General features: G+C 34.0%; 1 protein-coding gene across 1 annotated transcript; it reads right to left on the minus strand.

Annotated features, from left to right (window-relative positions):
- On the minus strand, window positions 1-26971 carry LOC125074289 (serine protease filzig). Its single transcript, XM_047685582.1, has 8 exons — window positions 26851-26971; window positions 3998-6312; window positions 3780-3906; window positions 3240-3426; window positions 2685-2869; window positions 2041-2156; window positions 819-938; window positions 1-211 (listed from the first exon to the last, which is right to left on the minus strand). Exons 1-8 carry the CDS (start codon window positions 26969-26971, stop codon window positions 47-49), a joined length of 3336 nt encoding a protein of 1111 aa, XP_047541538.1. The 3' UTR covers window positions 1-46.

Consider the following 26971-nt stretch of genomic DNA (forward strand, 5'->3'; position numbering starts at 1 on the left):
GGAACTCGTTTTGAGGAATGGACTTTAATTGACTATTCTAATATAATTAACGAACTCCTGTTAAAGATTTTAGCCACGGCTTGTAATATGTAGTCCTCATGTACACTCCTGGTAAGTAAGGAGCTGCACATTTTATACCATGGGATACAGTACCCACTAATTGCCATTTACCATCATCGCGCTGCAGCACTAGGGGACCACCACTGTCGCCCTGGAAGAAATCATTACATTACGTTAGCAGCTTGCAGATTTCCCACTGCTTCGCTAAGGCCTCCTCTCCCTTTGAGGAGAACGCTTGGAGCAAATTCCACCACGCTGCTCCATTGCGGGTTGGTGGAATACACATTTGGCAGAATTTCGTTGAAATTAGACACATCCAGGTTTCTTCACGATGTTTTCCTTCACCGCCGAGCACGAGATGAGTTATAAACATAAATTAAGCACATGAAATTCAGCGGTGGCTGCCAGGTTTGAACCCGAAATCATCGGTTAAGATGCACGCGTTCTACGCAAAAGAAATCACAACACCCATATAATATATGCCAAGTTTCAAGATTGTTGGTTCAAAACCAGACAAGCATTCATTAGTTATCATACCGTCAGTGGAAAGGTAAAGAGTTCAAATGGTACTTTTGGGTACTGCGAATGTCTCATGACGTCATTGACAATATGCTTAATTTTTTTTTATAATTCATCTCGTGATCGGTGTGAACGAACACATCGTAGGGATGAGCATTTGTCTGTTTTAATTAGTTTCGAGGAGAACTTTGCCCAGCAGTGGGATATTTAAAGGCTTTGATAAATCAAACATTACTCACTTCACAAGAATCTCTCTGACCATTCGCGTAACCAGCACAGATGAACGAATTAAGTATCTTCTTAGCGTGGCCTGCTGCGTGGAACATCTCCTGGCAAGCGCTGTTGTCGATCACGGGAACCTGACGAAGCATTAAATTTATATAACCTACTAATGTACGCGCGTGAGAAGTTCTACTTCTTCGGCATCATTACGTAATCGTTTTTTTTTATTGCATGCAAATAATTAATTACAATAAAATAATAATATAAGTACAATTTAAATTCGTAATAAACACTGTGATATAAGATTTTATTTTATTTTATTTTCATTAGGACAACCAACAGTAGATACAATATTACATCCAACAAAAAAATAAAAAAAATACATTTCAAAATTATCAAGGCAAAAGTTCTACTACTTATGGTCTCACCATGAACTATCATATTACACAATGTAATTATTGAAAATATAAATTAAACATAAACATAATGATTAAAAATAAGAAATACAATACATTTTTGAAACTATTATATAATAAATAATAATTAATAAGATAAACCATACGATTAGCACAAATAAAAATCTTTATTTTTCGATTGAATTGAGGGCGACTTTCATGACATATGTCTAAATATTTTACTTTAATACTGACAGTGATGTATAACAATGATAATCTCGATATGACGGAATTCCTACCTAGTTGCGTTTTATATAATCTCGTATAAAAGAAATGGCTCATATTATGGAACTAATGTGAGGGACGTTTAAATAGAATTTTGATAAAAGATGAGGTGTGAAGTTGTCTACTTCAAACTTCACCTTGTGACATATCAACTTCACATATGACGACATGTCATTCTTTAAGATTCTACCGAGAACCGATAAGAAACTCGATAGAACATGCTATATTATCGCATTAGTGAGTTAACAAGCGTCTGTAGATGTTTTCGTTATTTATTACGAAAGTAAGTTGTTACCACCATTCATAGAGAGTGGAGCAGTAAGAAATATTAAAGATTCCTTACACCACCAATGAATCACTAACCTTAGGAACTATGATATGTTCTTTATACCTTTATTGACACTGGCTCACTCACACTTCAAACCGGAACACAAATAGTAAGTATTTCTGTTTGGCGGTAGAATATTTGACTAGTCGGTGGTACCTATCCTAGCTCACCAAGTCATTATATGTGTATAGAGTCCTTGTGATTTTTCTAATTGAACAATGGAACCGGTACCTGAACTTCTTGTAGAATTGAAGGCACTACTCCATTGTACGTAAGACGACCCCAACCAGTGACGGTTCCGACTCGTCCCGTGAAATCTGTGTCGTCCTGAGGCATGCAGATCGGTACTGAAAAGTTAAAAAAAATAAAATACAATACAATTATACTTTACTTCTGTTATCTATAATATTATAACTGGAATATACTGTTATAAATAACAGACAGACAGAAAGACATACACAGTTCGTGTATGTCTTTCTGTCTGTCTGTTATTTTTTCATGGCCAAAATCATAAAACCGAATTTGATGTAGTTGAACTCCAAGGAAGGATAGAGGCTACTTTTTGGGAATTATTACCTGATAGCCAACTCCTAAAACGAGCTAAGCTGCAGGCAACAACTAGTTTTAAATATATATATGTAATAACAATATTTTTTAATGTAGACTATGTTTTAACTAATAATTAAACATAAAAATGGAATAATTAGATAATTTTTAATTTAAAAATTTGATTATAAACCAAAATTAAAATATTCTTTATTCCAGCAAAAAAGCAATTTTAAAGCGCCATATTAGTGTTAAATTAAAAGTAAAGCTAGCAACGGTTCGGAAAGGTAGATCCGACCGAGAAGAACCGGCAAAAAATCAGTAGTTACCTATGTGAGCATCGAATTGCACGGGTGTGTCCAGCTCCAAGAGGGCGAGGTCGTTTTCAAACGTCGCGGCATCGTACTGTCGATGCACGATCACACGCCGCACGTTCTTGGCGATCGGTCTCCGAGGCTCAGCGTCCTTTGACAAATCATTCTCACCGAACACCGCTATCAGAGATGCTAGGAATCTGTAACGATATTCAGGACGATATACTTATCTAACCTAATATTATCTTTTTAATTAATTATTTGTCGAGTCGTATGGCCAGGTTTATAATCGAGTGCTGAGTTGTAGTTCTTTTCTAATGATTTACTTGGTTGTAGGGCTTCGTGCTTACTTATGTTTACATACTTATGTTTGGGTAGGTACCACTAATTCATCAAATATTCTACCGGCAAACAGTAATTCTTATTATCATTGTATTCCAGTTTGAAGAATGAGTTAATGGTGACCATCAAATGGCCAATCTGCCATAGTAAATTTAAAAATATACAATAATCAGTTTTAAAAAAATCAAACAATTCGATTTTATAAAATATTTCCGGTGTACAACTGACCCAGGCTGACAATGAGCAGCGGTTGTTACGAATCTGTTGGTGATAAGGACACCACCACATTTGTTCTTGACGACGAGACCCATCCACGTTGACTCTTTGACTAAAACTTGCCAAGGCCACTCGCCGAATTTAGCGTCCTTGCCACCAACTATACGACCTGATTTCATCATTGGACGAACTCCACATACTGAAAAAAAATGCAACTAATTATTTTGATTTGAGACTTTGTCATTGGTGGGTATTATGTGTTTGTTTTAATGAGATTCCCAAACTGTTATTTAATTTTTCTAGAACATGTGAATATGATGATTCGAATCCGGGGAAACACAATGAATTTTCTTCTGTGTGTTTATAGTTTATCACGTGCTCAGTTCTGTCACCAAATAATTTCGTGAGGAAACCTGCACGTGTCAAATAAAATTAATGAATATGTGTCTCCATCAAACCGCATTGGAGCAGCGTGAAGTTAACTACAAAACTTCTCCTCAAAAGAAGAACAGGCCCATATATATTTGTATATTATTTAAGGATGTTACTTACAATTCTTATCATTATAGTCAATGACCTGAGGTTGTTCCGTTGTTATCTCATCTTGCTCTGTTACCGTCGTTGTAACGGTGGTCGTGGTGACTTTTTTTGTCGGCTTCGATTTCTTTGTGGTGGTCACCTGAAAGTAAAAGAAAAACATATTTAAGTTACAATATTGCCCCAAAATGACACCCTGCTGGTGAAGTCTTAATTTAGTATTATGAACTTACAGGTCTTTTTGTCGTTGTAGTTGGTGCGGCGGTTGTTGTTGTTGTGGTTGTTGTAGTCGTGGTAGTTCTCTTAGAAGGTGTTGTTTGTTTGACTGGTTTTTTAGTAGTTTTTACCGGTTTCTTTGTTGTAGTTGTAATTCTAGCAGGTTTTCTCGTAGTTGTAACTGGTTTTCGAGTCGGGACAGTTTTCTTTGGAGGCTTAACTGTAGTTGTTTTATCACGTACAATTGTCGTGTTTGGCTTTTTGTCAAGGATAACTATGTCATGAAGCTCCTGGAAGGTACCCTGGAGGCTGCCTACGATTTTGTTTACGAATAGATTCATTTTATCATTTAACTTATCATCATCTTGCCAGGTTGGCGTTGAAAAGTCCATGTCATCCAATTCATTATCAGATATAGACACGCTTGTGTTGAAAATGCTTGAATTAGTTCCATTGGAGTTAAGCATTGGATTTCTAACGGGTGGGAAATTTATAAAATTATCAGGAGACGTTTGCATTTCTGTTTTCGTAGTGGTCGTTGATTGATATTCTGTATAGGAATCATAGCTAGGAGTGCTTGATGTTGAAGATGGCCCAGTTGCTGAAATTCTAATTGGATAAGGTGTGGTTACAGGTGAAGGCTTTGGTGTTATAACAACTGTTGGTGAAGATGGCCTTTCATAAGATGTTTGTGGTTTTGGTTTTTCAGTACTTTGAGGTGGTTTTCCCATGTAAATGTTATTCGTGGATTCAATATGATTATTTACCGTTATTTGACTCACGGGTTTCTTGAATGGTTCTTGAGAAATTTCCACGAATTGTGTCTCTTCCCCAGATGTTCCTATATTGGGATTATTTAATACGATGACTGTTGGTGTTACACTTGAGAAGGAGTCAGCGGCGTCATAAGTTGATAAGAAATTCGAAGGAGTAGTTGCTGGTCTTTTCAAAGGCTTTGATGATACGAAGTTTGATGACGAAGTAACCGGTCTTTTTAATGGCTTTGATCCCGTGACGTAGCTTGTAGAGGGCGGTTTTCTGGTAGTTGTAGTAGGTTTAGACGTAGTTGTTGAGCTCACATAACTAAATGTTGTAATAGATTCACCGAATTCATCTGGGTTAGTGGGATATCGATTAAATGCATCTATGTCTTGGCTAGTTGATTGACTAGGTTTAGGTGATGAATAATATGGTTTGATGGGTCTATCATCTTGAGGTATGCTATTTGGTGTTGTATAAATATTACCGTAAGAAGGTTTTTTCGTTGACACAGGTTTCTTATTTAAATATGAAACATGTTGTGTACTGCTGGGATATGTTGATGGTTTGAGTGTAACATAGTGTCCAGTAGTTATGTAATAATTAGGAAAACTACTACTGTATGATACGGGCGTAACTGTAGATGGAGCTGGTGAAGATTTGGTTTCCATAACATCTAAAGTGGATGGAGAACTTACATCATCTTTCATACTAGGAGTACTCTCATTGAGCATTTGTATAATACTATTTATAGATGATAGTTCTGGCATTTTTTGCGTATCTTTTGTAATAGTAGATACCATCACATAGTTTTCTGTTGTAGGATGTTTTGTCGTTGTTTTATTTACTGGCTTTGGTTTAAATACAGGTTTGTATACCGGTCGATGTGTTGATACAATAATTGAAGGAGAATGAACTGATGTAGAAGTTGGTGGAACTGTTGGCTTAGTTTGCATTGAAGATATTTGAATATTAAAATCTGATGGTCTTACAACGTCGTTAACTTCTGAACCATTCTTATGTAGAAGTATAGTATCAGCAACGACGTGATTTATCGTGCTGTGTGTGTATACATCTTCTGGTTTAATATAGAAACTGTTATCTTTAGGCGGAGTACTTAAGAGAGTATTTGTAATTTGATTGAAACCTTCAGATATGATTTCTGCTTGGTGACTTTCAGTACTGAGATCTTGCTCCGTCTTCATTGTAGATGTAGACACTGGGTTTGTACTTGGTCTGTATCCGGGGGTGATTACTGGTTTGAAACTATTATGCCAAGCACTCAACTGCTCACCATCATAATCATCAGTCTCCGTTTCAGGGTCAGGGTAATCTAGGTAACTGGTCATAACGACACCGGGGCCTTTGGGTAAATGCGATTGGCTGTCTGAACGTAGCTGACAGCATGCTCCGAAGAGAAATCCATCCATGCATGCACCAACGACCTCTCCGCCTCTTTGCACGCATTCATGATTAAACATGCATATTGTATTGCCTCTGTTATATTTTGCCGCTCGGCTTGCCTTGCAATACGATGGTGTTATCTTATATCCTCCGAATAGTTTACGGCCATCTGAAAAATAATGAAGATATTTAGTCGAGAAATATTATGTATTTATAAAATTTATAAAGCTAGTTAACATGAATTTGCAGTTCATCAATCTCACCAATGTTTATTATAAATAAAAAACAGTAGCAAAAGTAACAGTTATCGAAGTCAAAATATAATTTACTGAAACTGGAGAAGAATTTGTAAACAGGGCATTATTGATTAGATTTACCAATGACAGATACAATAATACATTAAATATTTACATTTAAAGGTTTAAATATTAAATGCATCTTACTCATTAGTAATTACAACTTATTATGATATTTTTTTGAACATCAACTATCTGGTATGTTACAATAAAAAACGAGCGATATAAAGTTGTATAATTTTTTTTATTTTTGTCTTTTATTTATGGTGAGAGGGCACAGATTATTTCGCCAATGTCACGTGCTCTGGAGAAGACGCGATGGAGATTGAAAGGTGCGGTCGAGATTACCGACCTAATTTAGTTTTTTTAATCCATAACCTAAATAGTCGCATAATGTGTGTGACATTTGAGATGTCATTGGTTAGTACTATCAGACGATAAACTGTAGTGCGCACTCATTGACCAGAACAAATAACGCACGCTTCACTGGCTTCCCGTTACAAACTTCCGTCCCTTTTCACGAAATCCCTCTCAGAGATTGCAGGAAAGCATAATGGAAAGATGAAAAGGAAAGATGATACACATAAAAAATAAATGTATTCAATAAGTACAAATCAAGTAACTGAACATGAAACAAAGGTAAAATTAATTATATTAAATGCTCAGAAAACAAATAATAAAAAAAATAAATATTTCATAAAAGTTTCAGATAAGCATAATTTTATTTTTGAAAGTAAAAACAGTTTTCTACGGGGTGTCTAGATCGTTCGCAACGTCGTCATAAATTTTGAAGTATATTCAATTCAGTTCCCGTAAACTTTTGATTGTTAACCTTTTAAGTAAGATTAACTTACGTACACATGCGTAAACACTCGTTTTTTTAATAAAAAAAAATATAAGATTGCCAATTTCATTAGAAAACTCACATCGTTTCGAAAGTTAATTTTATAAAATGATTTAAACCAATTGCTCTCGCCATATATATGGATTAATCCATAATATATAGATTGGTGAAACTATATTAACGGCATTAGAAAGTGTCGTACGTGACTTAAATGAAATAGAAAAAACATAAAATTATATGTAATTTACTATATTTCTCGTTTATTTTCAAACACTTGATAATATGCCGGGTAATTTTCTACTAGTTTCCGCGGCTTCCACGTGTGGTTGGGGGGAGGAGGGCAGTTATTATACGCCCTGTGTTTTTTTCTGTATGATCATTAGTTGAGTGGTTAACATAACGAATAAACAGTCTCATTGTTTTATTTATATTAGTAAGGATGATTTGAATGAGCCTTTACGTGATTTACATAACGCTGATATACAAACTACTTCATTGGTGGTAGAACTTTGTGGATATTCTATCGTCAAACAGTAACACTTAATACTGTGGTTCAGTATGAAGGGTAAAAGAAACAGTGGAATAGTTAGTAGTAAGGAATAGTTCATATTAATTATAGGACCTATGTCCAACGTGGCGATCATTTTCCATCACCAATACACCATAATCGTCCTACAGTTATTGACGAATTTCAAAAATGGAATAAAATAATAGTGCCCAATGTTGTGCTGCAAGCAGGTGCTCCTTCTATTACCTCACATTCAGATTGGGTAGACAATCAAACAGAACCAGTTTTAATGCTCAGGACAGAAGGCTTTTTGTGACACGGGATTGTACTCTCAAGAAAGTTCAAACTTCGGTCTGTAACGGGGAATATCCTTATTGAAAAACCGAATAAACTTAATAAAAACCCGAGGTATGGCCCTAATCACATTACATGAATGAGTCATTAAAATGATGTATTGCAAATAAAAAAAAATCCAATCAATATATAAATGTGAAAAAAAAATCTCTTTAGGAATTTTGAAGTGATTAACGTAAGTCTGAACCTAGCATCAATTGTTTAACAAACCGAAAATCCATTAGACCTTTTTTATCGTGACCAATAAAAATCATTGGAAAGTGTTCCAAATAACTCATTGGATTCCATTACAATACTATTGGTATTCAGAGCGTCTTATCCTGTTCCGGAAATATTATAACTACATACATCATTACACACAAAATATTCACTAGATATTACACGCGACTATGTAGATTCTAATCGGATTCTATTTAAATTTTAGCGATTTTTAGGAGAGTAACTAAGGTAATATTTATTTTAGTAAATGAATTGGGTTTTAATGGAATTATCCTTCGTTGTAAGTAATGAAATGTCGAGAACTGACTTTTAATGATACGTGATTTTGATGCTTTTATAACTTTTGTCGCTTATCACTTTTTGACAGTTCACGATTGCGTTCTAAGATGAGTTTCGAGTTCGTTCCGTATGCATGATTCGAGTTCTACGAAATTACTTCTATGACTTCATCGTTACGTTGAGGTAAATTTTTAAATTTGTCAAAATTGTTGTACGCAATCGCAGAATTAACTACCTATATATACACTTCATTTTTCGCCCGTGCGCTAAGCAGGACGAGATTCTGGCGTACGTTGATAGGGACTGGATGATCTCTGCCAAAAACAGAAATAAATGGAATTCTTTAGAGACGGCTTTTACCCTGAGGGGGTCCACAAATGAAAATGGTTCAATTTACTAAATGTGTTGGTTACAATTTATGTTTGTGGAATAAATAAAGCTATTTTATTATTATTATTATATTCACTTTATTTTTACTTCCAAAGTTCCGATAACAGCTTCGTCAATGTTCAAAACGTCATTATTTCGATAATCTATATTGAATGTCAAAGATACTTCAAGCTCTCGACCAATGATATCGCATCAGTTCACTGTTTATGTTGTTTGTTTGTTTTTATTCGTCTAGTTGTTAAAATAGGCTGAGTGTATAGTCTCACTCGATCGTTGAAAAGGTTTTATAGTCGTGATGTCATAACAGGCAGACATTATGATGATGCACTTTAGAGTAGATTTAAATCAATTATAAAAATATTTTATCAACTGTAAGAATGATTAATAAATAAAAATAAAAATTTCAGACAATAATTTCTAATTCACGAAAGAGATTCATTCCACTTTCAATTTAGGTAATGTTATATTCATTACATCTCCCGTAATAAGGACAGAAAACGCATTTTTGCATAAAACGAACATTTATATCCCATGTGAACGCGACCTTACCTACTCTTGTATGTACAGTGACACTTCTTGTTGCTTTATTTCTAGGTCACGGTCGAAAACTGTTTTAAGGTTACCATAGACTAGAAAAACTTAGAAATGCCAATTAAATTTCTTATACTTTTTTGTGTTCGTGAATTTATTTATTACAAAGATATAATTAAACGTATTCCGTTAAACATGTTGATATAATTTTTTTACAATATTAAATTAAATATTTAAGTAATGTGAATAATTTGTGTTGCTAATTCATGTCGTGTTAGACGGTAAAGAATTATACTTAACGTATTATTATTTATTATTATATATGTTTATATTATCCAGCTGTAGAAAATTCAAGTACTCTCATATATTTTCTTCAATATACAATACTTGCAATATATTAATGCGACGGTAACTCTGTCAGTCTGTCTGTTAAGCTTTCACAACTTTCACTGAACCGAATTTGATGAAATTTGTTATGGACGCCTTTTTGGTACCTAAAATATTCGAACAATCACCCCCCCCCCCCCCACCCCAACGCTGGGGTGAAATCTATTGATAAATAAATTTAAGCTTGTACTTCTTATTGTACTAGATATAGTTTAAATAAAAGTTTTTTTTTTATTTATTTTGACTCGTGATCACAAAATATGTCGATTAGAATCATTATTAAAAATATTAAACATATAAATAACCTGTAAGTTATCACTATTGAGTGATGATTATAGATTGAATAAATATATGAAATCAAAATATACTTTATTCAGGTAGGCTTTTACAAGCAAGTTTGAATCGTCATTTAACAAACTATATTAAGTGAAGTTACGACCAGTTCGGAATGTAGATTCTACCGAGAAGAACCGACAAGAAAATCAGTAGTTACTCTTTTTCAACATTTAAATTAACAGTAATGTTAGTTAAATACAATTATATATGTATGTGATATATCCTGCCTGAAAGTCAACAAGTATGCTTTATATCGTAGACAGATAGACTGACAAATGAAATTACAAGGCAAAGTATCTTAGAACATGACATATGTTAATAATTACACTATTTCACTCATAAAGTAATAATAATAATAATGATCTCATGGCGTTATTCCAGCCACGAAGGTCGATCTCAAAGGAATTATTGTACATGTGTCCGCGTAAACACAGATGGACGCACTAGTACCTCAATGTATAGTCCGATGGAACGGTAATCTGACTTTAGAGAGATCAGGCGTAAGGTAGCCTGTATGCCGTCCAAGACGCGGTTGTACAGTTCTATCAACTTCTTAACTCTATGGAATCGGTTGTCAAATAACACAGCCACTAGACCAAGAAGGTACCTACCACAAAAACAAAATGGATGTCGAATGAATACGTACCAACATGAGCTGGTATAAAGTCAATGACGTCATTGTTCGAAATATTGTTCCAAATTTAAAAAAAAACCGTCTAATTTCATTTCACTGCCATTTTTAATTAATCAAAGTCAAATTCAAAATACTTCATAATTCCAGAGGATTTTATTAAACAATAAATGTGAAACTATAATCGGTTCAGTATGTATACTTGGTGGTAGGGCTTTGTGCAAGCCCGTCTGGGTAGGTACCAACCACTCATCAGATATTCTACCGCCAAATAATAGTACTCTGTATTATTGTGTTCCGGTTAGAAGGGTGAGTGAGCCAGTGTAATCACAGGCACAAGCGACATAACATAACATCAGGTGGGCTATTTGCTCGTCCGCATACCGATATCATTAAAATTAAATAGTATAATCATATATCTTGAAGCCTTCTCCGAAACGCTCTGCATCGTCTAGTATAAGTTTTATGGATATTGGTTCAGTGGGTTTTTCAATGAGGCAAAACAAAACGCCTCCACATTGAGTAGTACATATTTATAAAACAATAACGTCTTAACACGTAACAAGTTACTCAAACTATTCAACAATTTCATGCGGAACCAAAAACGAAAAGTACTTTCACTCGATGACGTCACATCCGCATTCGTCGTGGATTTTAGCGTTTTACCGCAAAACGATTCCAAACGGCCCGTGAAAGTGACCACCGGCATTGAGTCGTTATAAAATTAATCACGATGTTTATTTTGAAAGTGCAATTTAAGAGTACAATTTTAATTACGATTATTTGGTATACATAGTTTAGTTTAAACCGCGTCTTAAATGGTTTAGTTTTTTTTGTTATATAATAGGGGGCAAATGAGTAGGAGGCGCACCTGATGAAAAGTGATTACCAAAGCCTATGGACATTTGCAACACCGGGGGGCTTGCAGTTGCGTTGCCAGCCTTTAAGGAATGAGTACGCTCTTTTCTTGAAGGTTCCCAAGTCGTATCGGTTCGGAAAGCTGGTTCCACAGCGCAACCAGCGCGAGGCAGGCAATGTCTTAAAAATCGCACTGTAGTGGATTTTCGGATATCTAGGTGGGAATAAGTTAAGTTAATGTACTCTATTTTTTATATGAATTAACTTTTTTGATTGGAAATAAATAGTTTAATTAATTTATAAGTGGCTGTACCTTTCGGCGTGGATTTTTGTTTTGTTTAATCTTGATAGAGTAACAGTCAGACGGACCGAGTTATTTGCGCATTTATATAGCACTACCAACAAAGGTTACAGTGATACACACTTGATACCTTCATAAAACTTAAGCTTATGGCACTTTTAAGTAGATAAGGTCAATACTAAAAAAAAAAGGTAAAAAAAATAGGTATAAAAATGGTTTCTTACATATTACAACAGGATCTCAGAAAACGTTCAAAAATATTCAATTGTAAAATTTAAAAGTAATAATTGTAATGTATGAAAAAAATAAAATTGTAAAAAAAAAAAAAACATTTAAAAAAATGCCGCTGAGTTTCTCTCGCCGGTTCTCAGGTCTGAGGTTAATCACCGAACCGGTGACTGAGATTTTTGACTTCAACTTTGGACTTTATAATATCAAAGTATTACACGTTATTAATTAAAATAGATTTGTTTATTTATAGCATTAATGATATGGATTGGTGTTCAGATTGGCAAACAGCCTGAGTAAGTTAAGGTAAAGTGGTCACAGCCACACAAAGATATTGAGGGCTGTGACAAAATCCCCACATCGTCAACGTACTACTGACTTTGGAAACTAAGATTACATTGCATGCAGTTACACTGGCTCACTCACTATTCCAACATTATTTAGTATATTGCTGTTTAGCGGTCGAATGAAGGCATACCTTGCATCATCACTCCTCACATCGCATAGAATTGTAATTTTAAATTCAAAGAACAATTCTGATGAAAATTTGTTTTTATTGGAATTATCTGATCTGACCCATAACTCTTCAACGGTCGATAACATAACACATATTATATATATGACTTTTGATATTTTCTGAACGTCGTTCATGTGAAAACTGCTCAAATTATCGGTATGGGACTATTCATTATTATTATTATATTCATTGATTCATTAACGATTATATGATTCATTGACGGGGAAAGCCCAAAAAGTTGAAAAGTAATCTAACGGCCTGATAATGTCCTAATGTTGGGCAAACGCATCACCCTTTTGATGAGAATGTCAACTCATCCACCACGTGCAACCACTGAACCATCGCGGCTCGTTTTTTATATAAATATTATTTATTTACATCTTAATTACGGAAATGAAGAAGCTAAAAGAAATGGTATCATTGAATTGACTCCACAATGACCTACTAACCTTTATTTACAACGATTAATAATCCAATCTCGAGTAAAAACTCTTGTCTTTGTTTGTTCACGGTAATTTTTCCACTCATAAAAGTTAAGTTCCCACTACACAATGGTGACAGTAAGTATATAGTAGAGATATCTTCAGGGCGATTAGCATATTTTCTTAGTTTAAAACAATTTTCTGCAATCTATTGAGATGCGTAACCGTAATGCGTTTAATTGTTCCATTTTTGAATTTTAAAATTATAATTTATGTTCGATTTTTGAAATTGATATGTATATTTTTTTTCTTAGTATTTAGTGTTAGTGTCAATTCGCAAATATATTTTTTTATTTTATTTTATTATGATTGAAGGTGTTTAGTGTCTTTTTTACAAGTCGTGGTTATTTATAAGCAGTGCCGAGTTCAATCTTAGTTCCGCCTCGTACAAAAAATGCGGCCACATTGTCAAACAAATACTGCATTCTAAATAAATAAAATTACTTACACGTAGTATATTTAAGTAGTATGCCATTAATTAGGTTACAATTATTAGATTTACAACATACAAACTTGCTTGTAAAAAAATATATAAAAATAAGCATGGGTTCGCGAAAGTAAGTCCATAAATCAACAAAAACAATGAAGCGTATTTAATTTTGTAGGATGTATGTTTTCAGATCTGAGGTTCATTAATAGTGTTAATAAAAAAAAAAAAAAAACGAAAGTAGAACGTGCTAAAAGGCTTAATGCATTCTAATTATAATATTTTTAGCCATTTTAAAAATTTAGCGAATCGATGGAAATTTAAAAAGAGAACCGTTTCTTTTTTTAAGCAAACGAGAGAGTTTGTGGTTAAAATTTGCACTTAATGGAAAACTCGTGATATTATTCCTCGAAATCCGTCCTACTACACTATTATGAAATATGTATCCTTTCGACAGTGTTAATGTCCTGTAGATAGACCTGTAGTTCATTAACAGGTGGGCAATTTAAACTACTTAACAGCCTACAATTTAAAAAAAAAACTGGTTATAAAACAGAAAAAAAACAAAATTTTTAATTTTCGAATTCCTTATTCATAAATAAAAATGGCACTGATGGCAGAGGTAGGAAGATGTGAATCTACTACAAAATTTTCAGATACTTAATTTTTATTCTTAATTCATCTTGCTTTCGTTGCAGGAAAATATCTACAAAAAAGTCAGCAATGGTATATGCCTATCTCTTACGAATAACCCACAATAACCATTTTTTATCCTTTACTTTTTACGAAAAATAATGGCTTATTTACGAAGCGATTTTAAGCAATAGAAGATGAATTCTTATCCAATTAAGTACCTTAAATAGATTGTACATTTATTATAGATCAATTTGGCCCTTTGCAAAATGTCATTTAAATTAATATTTTCGAAGATATTACAGATTTGAAATGCAGGACATAGCGGTTTGTATTGTCTTATTAAAAAAAAACTGTGTACGTTGTTTATATAAAGACATTCTCTAGTATATTTATCACCATTGCACCACTGCGAAGCCGGGGTGGGTCGCTAGTATATATGTATATGTGGACACTAATAAGGAACGCATATTTTGAATGAAACTAAAAATTAATTTAATACTTTATACACAGAGAAGAAAGATACAAGATCGCGTGGCAGACTTTATGGCAAGCTTGAAACTGGTGTCAAATATTTAAATTATTTTAGAAATATTCTCAAATAAAGGCTTATTAATATTACATTTAAATATCGACCCGCTGTGTAAACACCGTCTGTAACGCGCGACTATTTAAATATTTTATTTTCGCGCGCTTTCGCGATGTGTGTCACTCGAGATGTCAGATGCATAAATACACAGATAACATATATTTATACAAAATATGAATAGTAATGGATTCATCTTTATATTAATTATTTCGTGCAGGTCTAAGATAGACTCGATCGATATCTATTCACAATTATTTATCGTTAAAAATAAAGTTTTTTTAGTTGGTGACATATATTCGTAAAAAATCGTATAATCGAGATATTGGGATATTAAATCCAAGAAATTCAATGACATAACTGTTCACTAGGCGGCCATGTTTGACGTTCAAGGGTACGTTCAGAAAGTGTGTTCCTAATAATAATTTCGTGCAGGGCTAAGGTTGTTAATATATTTATATTTGTTTATTTTTATTTATTGTACCCAAGCGAAGCCGGGTTTTAATCTAGTATTATTATAGATCTGTGTACAGTACAATATTCAATCAGCGAAGTCAAAATTGATAATCTCGAATACACGGTAGCCCGTCGAACGACTGACGCGGATCAACGTTGTCTGACGAGTTTCAGACGACCTAGTACCGCTACAACGCATCGCTTAACTTGATTTCATTAACTAGGTATCAAGGTGTATAAAATGGCAGGAGCCGGAATCGATCCCAGTATACATTGTAAACATCGAAACCAGTCAGCTATACAGCGGGGTACCGTTATCTTGACAAACATATTACCTTAATGCTGCTTAAAATAATAGACGAATTGACCGTGATATAAAGCCCAGTATTAGTTGGCTGACCACCTGATGGTAAGCGGTCACCTTTGCTCATAGACATTGGTACTTTTAGTATTAATAATTCCTCATATTATCAATGTGCTACTAATAATAAGTTTTGCTGTTTGGCATTTGAATACATGGTGAGTGGGTGGCATCTACCCAAATGGACTTGCTTAAAGATATCAAGTTAAATCCCAAGACCTAGCGCGCGAGAATGGCAACGTGGTGGAATAAGCTTAAGTACTACAGGCAGTGAGAGGTACAGAAGACTTGACCCCGCTGAGGGTAGGCTTTAGCAAAGTAATTACTAAAAATCTCGCTTCATTTTATTCACTTGCAGAAGGTTACAATAGTCCCAATAATTCTCTCCACTACTGGCATCATATCCAAACAAATGTATCTCAATTTTTAAATCTTCCTAATTTCCATTATGTAAATACGTAGAAGGCTGGAATTCTGAACACTTGCAGAATTGTACGCAAATTTCTTGCATCAGAAGGGGAACGGGAATTACTTTAAAGCTTTCAGTTTTAAAGAAGTGTCTGAGCACTTGGCTTCGGCCCGTGAGAACGACGTAACTACCGGCTCTTAGCCGAGTTGTTAAGAATAAAAAATTGAATAATAATAATTGGCTCTTAGATACCGCGCTCTGGTGTGACAAACCACGCTCTCCTTAAAGAGTTTAAAAGTATTAAAATATACTTTATAAATCGTCCCTCCCTCACGCCGTTCCAGTGCTGGTTGCTAGAAACATATGTAGGCCTATTAACAATGACTTGATTTACGAACAATAATTATATTAGCCCATAAAAAATAATCCAATAACATTTAAATTCCACGTATCTATCCACTGAGCTATTTCAGTTCACGGAAGCGAAACTACAAGGAATATGTCTGAGGAATTCAAAATCATTATCTATTTAAAAAAAACATTATTGCTGTTGAATTAAACCTTTTTTGAACAAAATATTTCAGATTCAAAATGGGAAGTAATCTTTAAATATAAACTTCAAATAATTATCTCTGACACAGAAGGTAACATGAGGTTAATCTTCTTTCGTAACAGCTCTCAACAAAGGCTGAAGATCTGTATGATATTCTCTCATATCCTATGCGTATCCACTCGGGAAATGCTACTTGCTCAGATCATTTTTCCACGCATTAATAGTCTTCCTCTCCTTCTGTTGTTGTTCTTTTTTATGGCATAGCATGGCGGACGAGCATATGGGCCACCTGATGGTAAGTGGTCATCACCGCCCATAAACAAATGCGTTCTAACAAATAATAACCATTCCTTACATCGCCAATACGTCACCAACCTAAAATGTTATGTCCCTTGTGCCTGTAGTTAAACAGGTTCACTCACCCTTCAAAGATCACGACAATAACGACTGAGTCGACGACAACTGAGTACTGCTGTTTGGCGGTAGAATATCTGATGAGTGGTACCTTCCCAGACGGGCTCGCACAAAGCCCTTATGCTCATGTATACGGCACGTAACACTAAAAGTCTAAATCATTTTTATGGCTATTATTCGTGTCAATAGGGCACACAGATATTACGTGGGTATCTAAAATCTTTAATATAGAAGTGTACTTACTTATTAATCAAGAAAAAACTACCACAAGTTCGAAAAGGAACTCCTCATATGAGAAGAACTGGTGAAAGATACTAAGTGCGTATATTGACCACTTCTGTCTGATTACGCCGTCTATAACAGTAATGACATTGACATTATAACCTATATATCATCATCTAAATAGTTTTCCACGCGGTCACAATAGAATTGTCATGAATTTGTAGCTCTTTAAATTTTGTCACTTCTAACAGTTCAAATACTATGCAATAATGATATTTATCGTCTGGTAATTAGGTTCATTTTTCGCCAAAAGCGTAAATTGTGTGTTTTGGCACTCTTCCAATTGGTTATGATTTCAAACTCAAACTCAAATTCCTTTATTCAATATATAAGTATTACACTTTCTTATTGATGGTCAAATTAAACACTACCACCGGTTCAGAAAAAGATCTGATCTGATCTGTACAATGATTTTAATATTGATCTTTTTCATAAATATACAATATAGTCTCGTATAAATAAGAACTGTGAACTGTTTATATTATCGTACACTTAGAGAGCCGATTAAAAATTGTCACAAAAAATTTGTTGGTAAAGCGCCATTCTCATCCAGACAACCAGTTAATACCACAGGGTATTACCTATAGGTACCTATGGGAACAGTATATTATATAATAAACTAGCTGCCTTTCTATTTCCTCCCCCTTAAAGTTAAAATTACAAAAATACGTAGCGATAATTTAAGTAAAAATATTCGCTACGAACTAAGTTGCGAAATATCATCTCACATCTGTCTAGACTCAGTTGTTTTGGCCGTGCGTTGATAGTCAACCAAGACGGAAAATTTTATAAGTATCGACGGTGTAGCTATTAAAAGGAATATAATTAATAAAAAATAGTTAATATCGATTAAAAGCCCCTAGGTCTTATGGCTTTATTAAATGATATGAAATTAACTATTGTTATATTATATATATGTTTTTACGATAGCCAGTATAGATCAATTATTTATTTTGTAGATACTATATGGATATGTATGAATATGTTTTTTTTTATGTAGTTTTTTATAAGTATGTGCATATAATGATATATATTGTTAATTCATTTTTCGTTACCGCCTTCATGGTTTTTCTGTTTGACCTAAAGGTTGACTGGCAGAGAATGCCTTCAGGCATTAAGTTCGCCTTTTGTCCCATTAACTTTGTGGTGGTCAATAAAGTCTTTAAATAAATAAATATAAGAAAAATATAGTTTTTACTTAATATAGCAGTAACATCATAGTATGCGGCTCATTGGCCGCGTCGGTATGCTTTTCCTTTGCGCTCTAATTAACAAGTATCGCTTCCGTATACCGAGTTACAGCAAATTGTATAATGTTACAATAAAACTTTGAGGAAGGTTAGGGTACAGATATACGTGTATAATATTCGAAAGCCTACAAGGAGATATTCATATTACGTTCGAAAAAGATAATTGGCAGAAAGGAGGCCGGTTATAAACAGACCTCTGATTTAAAAAAGAACGCATCAGTAATGTACTGGGTAATGCTTTTTTTGTTGTATAATTTAAATTTTGAATATAAAATTCTCCAGGAAAATACTCTGATAATTATGTTTTGTCAAATAATTTAAATTTCGAATTTAAAACGCTCCAGAAAAGCTTTTTATATAATATAGTCTTCTTTGCTTTCAAAGCCTTACCTAGGCCTTCCCTAGGCTGTACTGTCGGGTTACCTTTGCTAAAACAAGGTGAACATAAAAAAACGATCGACCCGAAAAACCCAAAACGCTAAAGACCACATATTATATATTTTTGTATCATTCGCCATTTTATTATTTTAGATAAAAACACACACAAGAATATAAACTCATTAACCTATTTGGTTTTACTCTGATCGGGTAAAAATGTTAGATACGATACACTTATTACAAGATAACCAGATGTAACCGGTTCGAACCAGTTAAAAGCGATTCATAGCAACAATCAAATGAATTGTATTTATTTGAAATACCGATGTAAGACGCCGTTTCTATTCCAACATTTTCACTTTCTTTGACCTCTTACTTTCTTCGCCATATCTTAATGTCATGCTATAAAGTCGCAGTGCACGGCATACATTGCTGACTGCATTCGTTGTGAATTTTGATTGTTGAAACTGATACTGGAATGGATTATTCATTACGTGACGTGTGAAAACGACGGATGGTCGATAAATTTGACATTTGAAATGGAAGGCGTTTTTATTTATTTGGTCCATTTTGAGAGTTTAACGGATTATTAATATGTACATATATTTTATTTTTATAAACATGTTCGATTTTTAAAATTTTATTCGATTTCCAAAGACATTTTAAATCGTCTATAGTAGTATAGACAATATAATAACTTTTTTTTTTTATATTTTCATAAAAAATAATATGGAAATATTATACTACTAAATGAAAGTGTTAATAAATTTGTTTTATTTAAAATCAAAAATCAAAATATACTTTTTTCAAGTAGGCTTTTACGAGAACTTTTGAATCGTCATTTAACAAACTATTTGAAGTTAAGCTACCCTCGGTTCGGAACGTAGATTCTACCAAGAACAACCGGCAAAATACTCAGTAGTTATTCTTTTTCAACATCTAAAAATACAGTCATGTTAGTTAAATACAATTATATATGTACGTTATGTCTCCTGCTTGGAAGTCAACAAGTATGCTTTATATCGTAGACAGATAGACTGCCAAATGAAATTACAAGGAAAAGTATCTTAGAACATGACATATGTTAATAATTACACTATTTCACTCATATGTCATCGTTAATCAGAAATCGTTAGTTTACAATCTGACGAGATAGATTGTAATCTAACGATGTTTGTAATATTACGGTGACATATATAATCTTGTATCGAATAAAATGCCTTCTTTAACAATGTATTTTTTACCAGTGGTTAGAACGCGTGTATCTTAACCGATGATTTCGGGTTCAAACCCAGGCAGGCACCACTGAATTTTCATGTGCTTAATTTGTGTTTATAATTCATCTCGTGCTCGGCGGTGAAGGAAAACATCGTGAGGAAACCTGCTTGTGTCTAATTTCAACGAAATTCTGCCACATTTGTATTCCGCCAACCCGCATTGGAGCAGCGTGGTGGAATATGTTCCAAACCTTCTCCTCAAAGGGAGAGGAGGCCTTTAGCCCAGCAGTGGGAAATTTACAGGCTGCTAATAGTCTGTATTTAGGTTACACTTGCGTTGTGTGGCGAAATGTCACAAGGAACATAACGTGTTCTAAAATATGGTGACGTATTAAAGGATATTTAAAATTTCTTATAGTGCTACTGTCTCAGGGCGGTTATGACCACTTACCAAGTTCGGTTATTTGGTCAGCGTATCTATAAAAAAATATTAGTCTATGTCGGTGTGTATTAAAGTTTGAGATATATACATATATGTATGTATGCATGTACATATGTATAGAATACAGTGCCATCGAACGGATAATAGCATAAAACACCTATAGCTTAACATAAATGTAACCTAAAATGGCACAGACAGCATAACTTTTTTTTTTTAAATAATATTACTGATACTTCTAATTAATCTTAAAGCGAATCTTTTTATTTTTTTTAGACGTCACGTGAACCATTATATATATAAAGATGTTCTAAAAAAACTTCAGAATTCTAGAAAATATAAGATAATGAGGCAAAGTACAAAGATCGTTAAGTACTAAGTTATCTAAACTAAATATTTTAATGGGAAGTCATATTTTTTGGAATGTTCCTTTGTTCAATCGTGTTGATAAGTCACTCCTATTATTGAATGTTGTTCACATGCTTTTTTTTAATTTATTTTAGGCTCCTTCGTTTGTTACCTTTGCCTGAGTCACTGACAATAAGAATTAAAGACAAATTGTTTGGTTTGGTAACGAATAAATTCAGACCTGAAATACCAGCGATAGAATTCACCAGGAATTCATTCAATGACCTCGTTAATTGTGTAAGAGCAAAAACAGTACCATACTATTTTTTTTTAATTTAGAATTTGAATTAAAAATAAATGTCCCCCAGTTTTTTTTGCGTTCTAGCTTGAAGTTCAATAGCTCTTAGAGTCAATGTTAATGAACAGTGATGATTTACTGTCACAAGACTCTTTGCCTCTGACCAAATTAAATTAAAAAAAAAAACATACAGTTCATTGACCTTAGGCCTGTGGTCTTTACCGAAATTAACGAGTACAAATCCGGGTCTTTTATAATTGAATTGAAAAAAACGGATAAGTTTTTACTGTATGCTTTTGATTGAGGAAAAAGTTGTTGATAAGCGGTCTAGTATAATTGCAGCCAAATATATTTGTATTATTTGATGATGAAGTCTGATGACTGTTTTCAACTACCACGACTACAAGAGAGATTAGTCAAATAACACACACTAAGACATCATTCGCTCACGCACACTACGATGGGGCGGCAAATCCGGCATAATCGGGAAGATGTCTGTTGTCAAGGAATTTCTTCCAACTTCTAGACTCCTGGTAGATATTGAGACTCGACAGAAAAACTCAAACAACTTTAATGGTCCAACAAAAAGTTTCAATCCAAGAACCTCGATACGGCTTCTAGACCAACGAAGTAGTCAAGTCTTATAAACCATACGTAACCATTAGGTAGTTTACGGTAAAGTAACACAAAAAAAAACCGGTAAACTATCAACAGAACCATATTATTGTAGTGTCTAATTAGTTTGTTATTTCTTGTATTGATAAATGTTACCGTAATTCGTTTTACAAACAAACATATCTATGGAGTTTTTCTTTAATTTTTTAGCAGATTCATTAAGTAGTAACCGTATCTTGCGGTTTGATTTACGTAGAAGTATCATATACAAATAATATATCTAAAGTATAATTGTTATAACATTCTGACGGAATAAAGACCAAACGGTACCTCGAAACTTAGACCACCACTAGGTCAAAACTGACCATGGCATTTTGGGTTTAAATTAAAGACGCATTACTTGATGGTAGGGCTTTGTGCAAGCCCGTCTTGATAGGTACGGTGGTACCTCATCAGATATTCTACCGCCAAATAACAGCACTCAGTATTGGTGTGTTCCGTAGACATACATCTTAGTTCCCAAGGTTGGTGGCGCATTGGCGATGTAAGGAATGGTTAATATTTTGTACAGTGTCATTGTCGATGGGTGGTGGTGACCACTTACCATCAGGTGGCCCATATGCTCGTCCGCAAATCTATACCATAAATTGAAAAAAACGTGGCAATTTAGATTGCCGGTAAGGATAAGGCCGTGCAGTGAGGGATACCCCGAAGCCCTTATCTGGACTGGACATAAATTAGTCAAAAAGATCTTACTCACTTAAACACAACTTTTGTAAGCCAATCACATTTATAATTATAAAGTTTATCGCAGACAAACAAACACATCGAGAGACAAAATAATGATTGGTTTTGGCTTGATATCTTGCAAATGGCCATATTAATTTAAAAACAAAGGAATTTTTTTTTAAATATATCCAGCAGAAATTTCATTTTTAATTGTATGGATGCTTTCTTTGAGAAATTCTCGGAATAATCAGCGCTTGTTGATGGATTGGAGTATTCACTGAATAATTTCTGAAGATGTCACTTTTCACATGTTAAATGTTTGAAAGCCCAATCGTGTGAGAGCATAAAAATTATTTAAATCACGAGCTAAGGAATGTCTTCCTAAGGAATTAATACTGTTTGTATAATTATGTACGATTTAATCTCTGTGTTTGTATGTGTATTCGTTATTGTTTAAATGTGTGAAGAAAAAACAAAAGAATATTATTTCAAAATAATGTAATGGACGTACATATGTATATGTGTGCGTGAATGTGCATGTGTGCATGTTATTTGATAAATATTTTGTTTTATTATTAATTACTAAGTTATTATAAGTGCGTCAAAAGCGAACTGGTTTACGGGCCGCCTAGCGATGTAAAAAGTCATAGGTATCCTGACCCTTTACGATATTGTCCCCACTCCTAACACAAGTGATAAGCTTAAAGGGAGTAATTTTATTACATTTACATTAGCAGACTGTATATTTCCCACAGCAGGGCTAAGGCCTCCTCTCCCTTTAAGGGGAAGGTTTGGAGCATATTCCACCAAGCTGCTCCAATGCGGCACGACATGAATTACAAACACAAATTAAGCACATGAAAATTAATTCATAATTCATTCATTTAATGACACAATAAAATATTTAGTATTATGTCAAATAATTCATCCCCGTTTCAAAATGCGAGTGCATTCGCCGAGCAAAGGTTGTAATCAGTCACATAAATAAGAGCGAGACCGATATATTATACAACAGGATCAGCTGTCTCGCTTTAGCAAACCGGTATTAATTAGGTTAAAAATTAGGCATTTAAACTTTTTACTGAAGCTGTCAGGAGTCGCTGACGCGTGCTCTGTTGCGACGTAAATGTATGCCCGTGTTTAATACACACAAGTTTAATAATAATATTATTATTAAAGAACTAATTTAATCTTAGAGAAAATCAAAAGCATACATTTTTTTTTTTATTTTAAGAACAGTAGCAACGGCCCAAATTAATTAAGGAATTACTGATATTCCTAATGAGATATTCCCGAGATGGCCCAGTGGTTAGAACGCGTGCATCTTAACCGATGATTTCGGGTTCAAGCCCAGGCAAGCACCACTGAATTTTAATGTGCTTAATTTATTTTCATAATTCATCTCGTGCTCGGCGGTGAAGGAAAACATCGTGAGGAAACCTGCATGTGTCTAATTTCAACGAAATTCTGCTACATGTGTATTCCACCAAACCCCATTGGAGCAGCTTGGTGGAATGTGCTCCAAGACCTTCTCCTCAAAGTGAGAGGAGGCCTTAGCTCAGCAGTGGGATATTTACAGGCTGTTAATGTAATATATGTAATATTTCTTACAGCCCGATATGACCGCCCGTCTATGTATATAATAAAAAACGTCAAGTTCTTATATAATGAATCGTTTTTATTCCACGTTAAGTCCTCTCGTTTAACACAATGACTGATTTATGAAATAACAGACTCCTTCTTTGCACTCAAAAGGATCATAGTTTAGAGAGAATTTATCTGTTCGAGGACGATAATTAAGTTATTAAAATAAATTCACACCAAAGTATTTCATATTGAAATTTATGTCAAGATTTGAAAACAAGTGTCAGTGTGTGTGTGAGTACGAGTGTAAAATGATTTGAATAAACACGAAAATTAGTACACTATGGTTAAGAACGGTACGTGGTCGAGTGTAACAGTTTCACGATGATAAATCAATTATTGTAACCGTTACTCTAAACGTTCGTTTTTTTCTTCTTTAGTATATATTTACAGTCGAGATGGCCCAGTAGATAAAACAGCTCTTAAATGTACGCGGGTTCAAACCCGGAAGCATGGTGTGTTTAACGATGACGTAGGACTTTCGACACGTGTTCGGGAATATGGGATACCTGATTACCAACTCTAATACATTGGCGCTTTACAAAATATGATAGTTAATTCCTTATATCTTCAATGCACTACCGAACTTGGTAGCTAGGAAGCTATGTCCCTTGCGCCTGCAGTTACACTGGCTCACTTACCCTTGAAAGCGCAACACAATACTGTTCGGCGCTAAAATAACTAATGAGTAGGTGGTACCTACACTGGTGATAGTTACACTGACTCCTGCTGTTCTTAATTTGCGTTTAAAATCATCTCGTACGACGAATATACCATGAGAAAATCAAGTCAATAAATCCTTCTTGGGGCAAGGTATCGGTTTCTATAATAAAATTTCGCAAACATTTTTAACTTTGCCGTTTCATAAATTCAAATCATTTGTAAAAAATACATTGGTAAAGAAGGCATATTATTCGATTCAAATTAATATAGATAAAAAAGCGTGGAGTTAATGCTTGTTGACTTCCAGGCAGGAGACTTAGCATACATATATAATTGTATTTAACTAACATGACTGTATTTTTAAATGTTGAAAAAGAGTAACTACTGAGTTTTTTGCTGGTTTTTCTCGGTAGAATCTACATAACCGGTGGTAGCTTCACTTAATACAGGTAATTGACGATTCAAAAGTGCTTGTAAAAGCCTCCTTGAATAAAGTATATTTTGATAATGATTTTTAGAATATCCCGAATGAAATGGCACGTATGTGTCTACTAAGCAGGTTTCTTCACGATGTTTTCCTTAACCGCCGAGCACGAGATGAATTATAAACACAAATTAAGCACATGAAAATTCAGTGGTGCCTGCCTGGGTTTGAACCCGAAATCATCGGTTAAGATGCACGTGTTCTAACCACTGGGCCATCTCGGCTCCTTTTTCAATATGATAAATTAATATATTGACATAGAAGTTTAAAGACGGATGTATAAGGATAGTTAGCTTTATAAGTCGTATATCAAATTTGTTATAAAACCATAAAATCAATATACAACATGTACGGCCTGTAAATTTCCAACTGCTGGGCTTACTCATCTCCTTTTTTAGGAGAAGGTTAAGAGCATATTCCACCATACTGTACACCAATGCGAGTTGGTTAATTTACATGTTGCAGAATTTGTTTGAAATTAGACACATGCAGGTCTCACGATATTTTCCTTCACCGTCGAGCACTGATATATGTACACAAATCAAGGTCGACTTGAACCCGCAATCATCGGTTAAGATGTACGCGTTCTAGCCACTGGGCCATCTCGGCTCTAGAGCTATTTCAAGATGGAAATAGATGATGAGAGTGGAGCTAATAGTTGTTGCCTTTTAGGCAAGATATATTATATATATGTAATTTGTATTTAACTAACATAAAGTATTTCAAATGTTGAAAACTGGACCTACTGAGTTTATTGGATATACTTCTCGGATGTAGATTCTACTACAATCGGAACCGATTTGGTTTTAGGTATAAAAAGTCTATGTCGAATTTTGAGGCTCCAACTTCATAGGAAATTTCATCGAATCCGGTTCAGCATTTTTGTAAGAGCAACAGACAGACAGAGTTACTTTCAAATTTATAATATTAGTATAGATAATGAGGAATGCATTATTTAATTACAATACAAGACGAATAATAATTCCATTGCATTGAATTATGTCAAAAGATTTTTTATCTGTTGCCGATTTAACTAAGCATTAATGACGCAAGTTAATGTCAAAAATACTTCCCTAAAATGATTTATCTAATGACAACTTAAACGCTGATAGGATTATATGATCAAGACAGGAATGTCTTAGGGTTTGAGTGAAGTGGAAGCCCGAGGCTGAATTAAATAATTAATCTTTTATGTATAATTTAAAAAATACTTTTGAATACATTTTATTTTTAATTTTTGATTCAGCTATTAATATTTTTTTTTAAATTGATTTACAACATATTAAATATAGAAAACTAATATATCTGTTATTTTATTTTGATTAATATTATAGTTAAATAAATTTATATTTTTATTTACCTCTGTCGTACTCTTCACCCCTACACGTTGAGGGCGAATTGTCCAAAAATATCAGCAACACAATAAAAAAAAACATTCGTCTCACATCACTGAGGTACCTTTGACACTTTTCAACTGTCAT

Source organism: Vanessa atalanta, chromosome 27 (genome assembly GCF_905147765.1).
Source record: "Vanessa atalanta chromosome 27, ilVanAtal1.2, whole genome shotgun sequence".
Classification (NCBI taxonomy): domain Eukaryota; kingdom Metazoa; phylum Arthropoda; class Insecta; order Lepidoptera; family Nymphalidae; genus Vanessa; species Vanessa atalanta.

Excerpts from the sequence above, each read along its gene's own strand:
- LOC125074289 (XM_047685582.1), bottom strand. The coding sequence starts at position 26,971 with ATGACAGTTGAAAAGTGTCAAAGGTACCTCAGTGATGTGAGACGAATG. Across the intron at positions 3,907-3,997 it reads CTACAACGACAAAAAGACCT|GTGACCACCACAAAGAAATC; the intron begins GTAAGTTCATAA and ends TTTTACTTTCAG. Across the intron at positions 3,427-3,779 it reads TGACTATAATGATAAGAATT|TATGTGGAGTTCGTCCAATG; the intron begins GTAAGTAACATC and ends ATTTTTTTTCAG.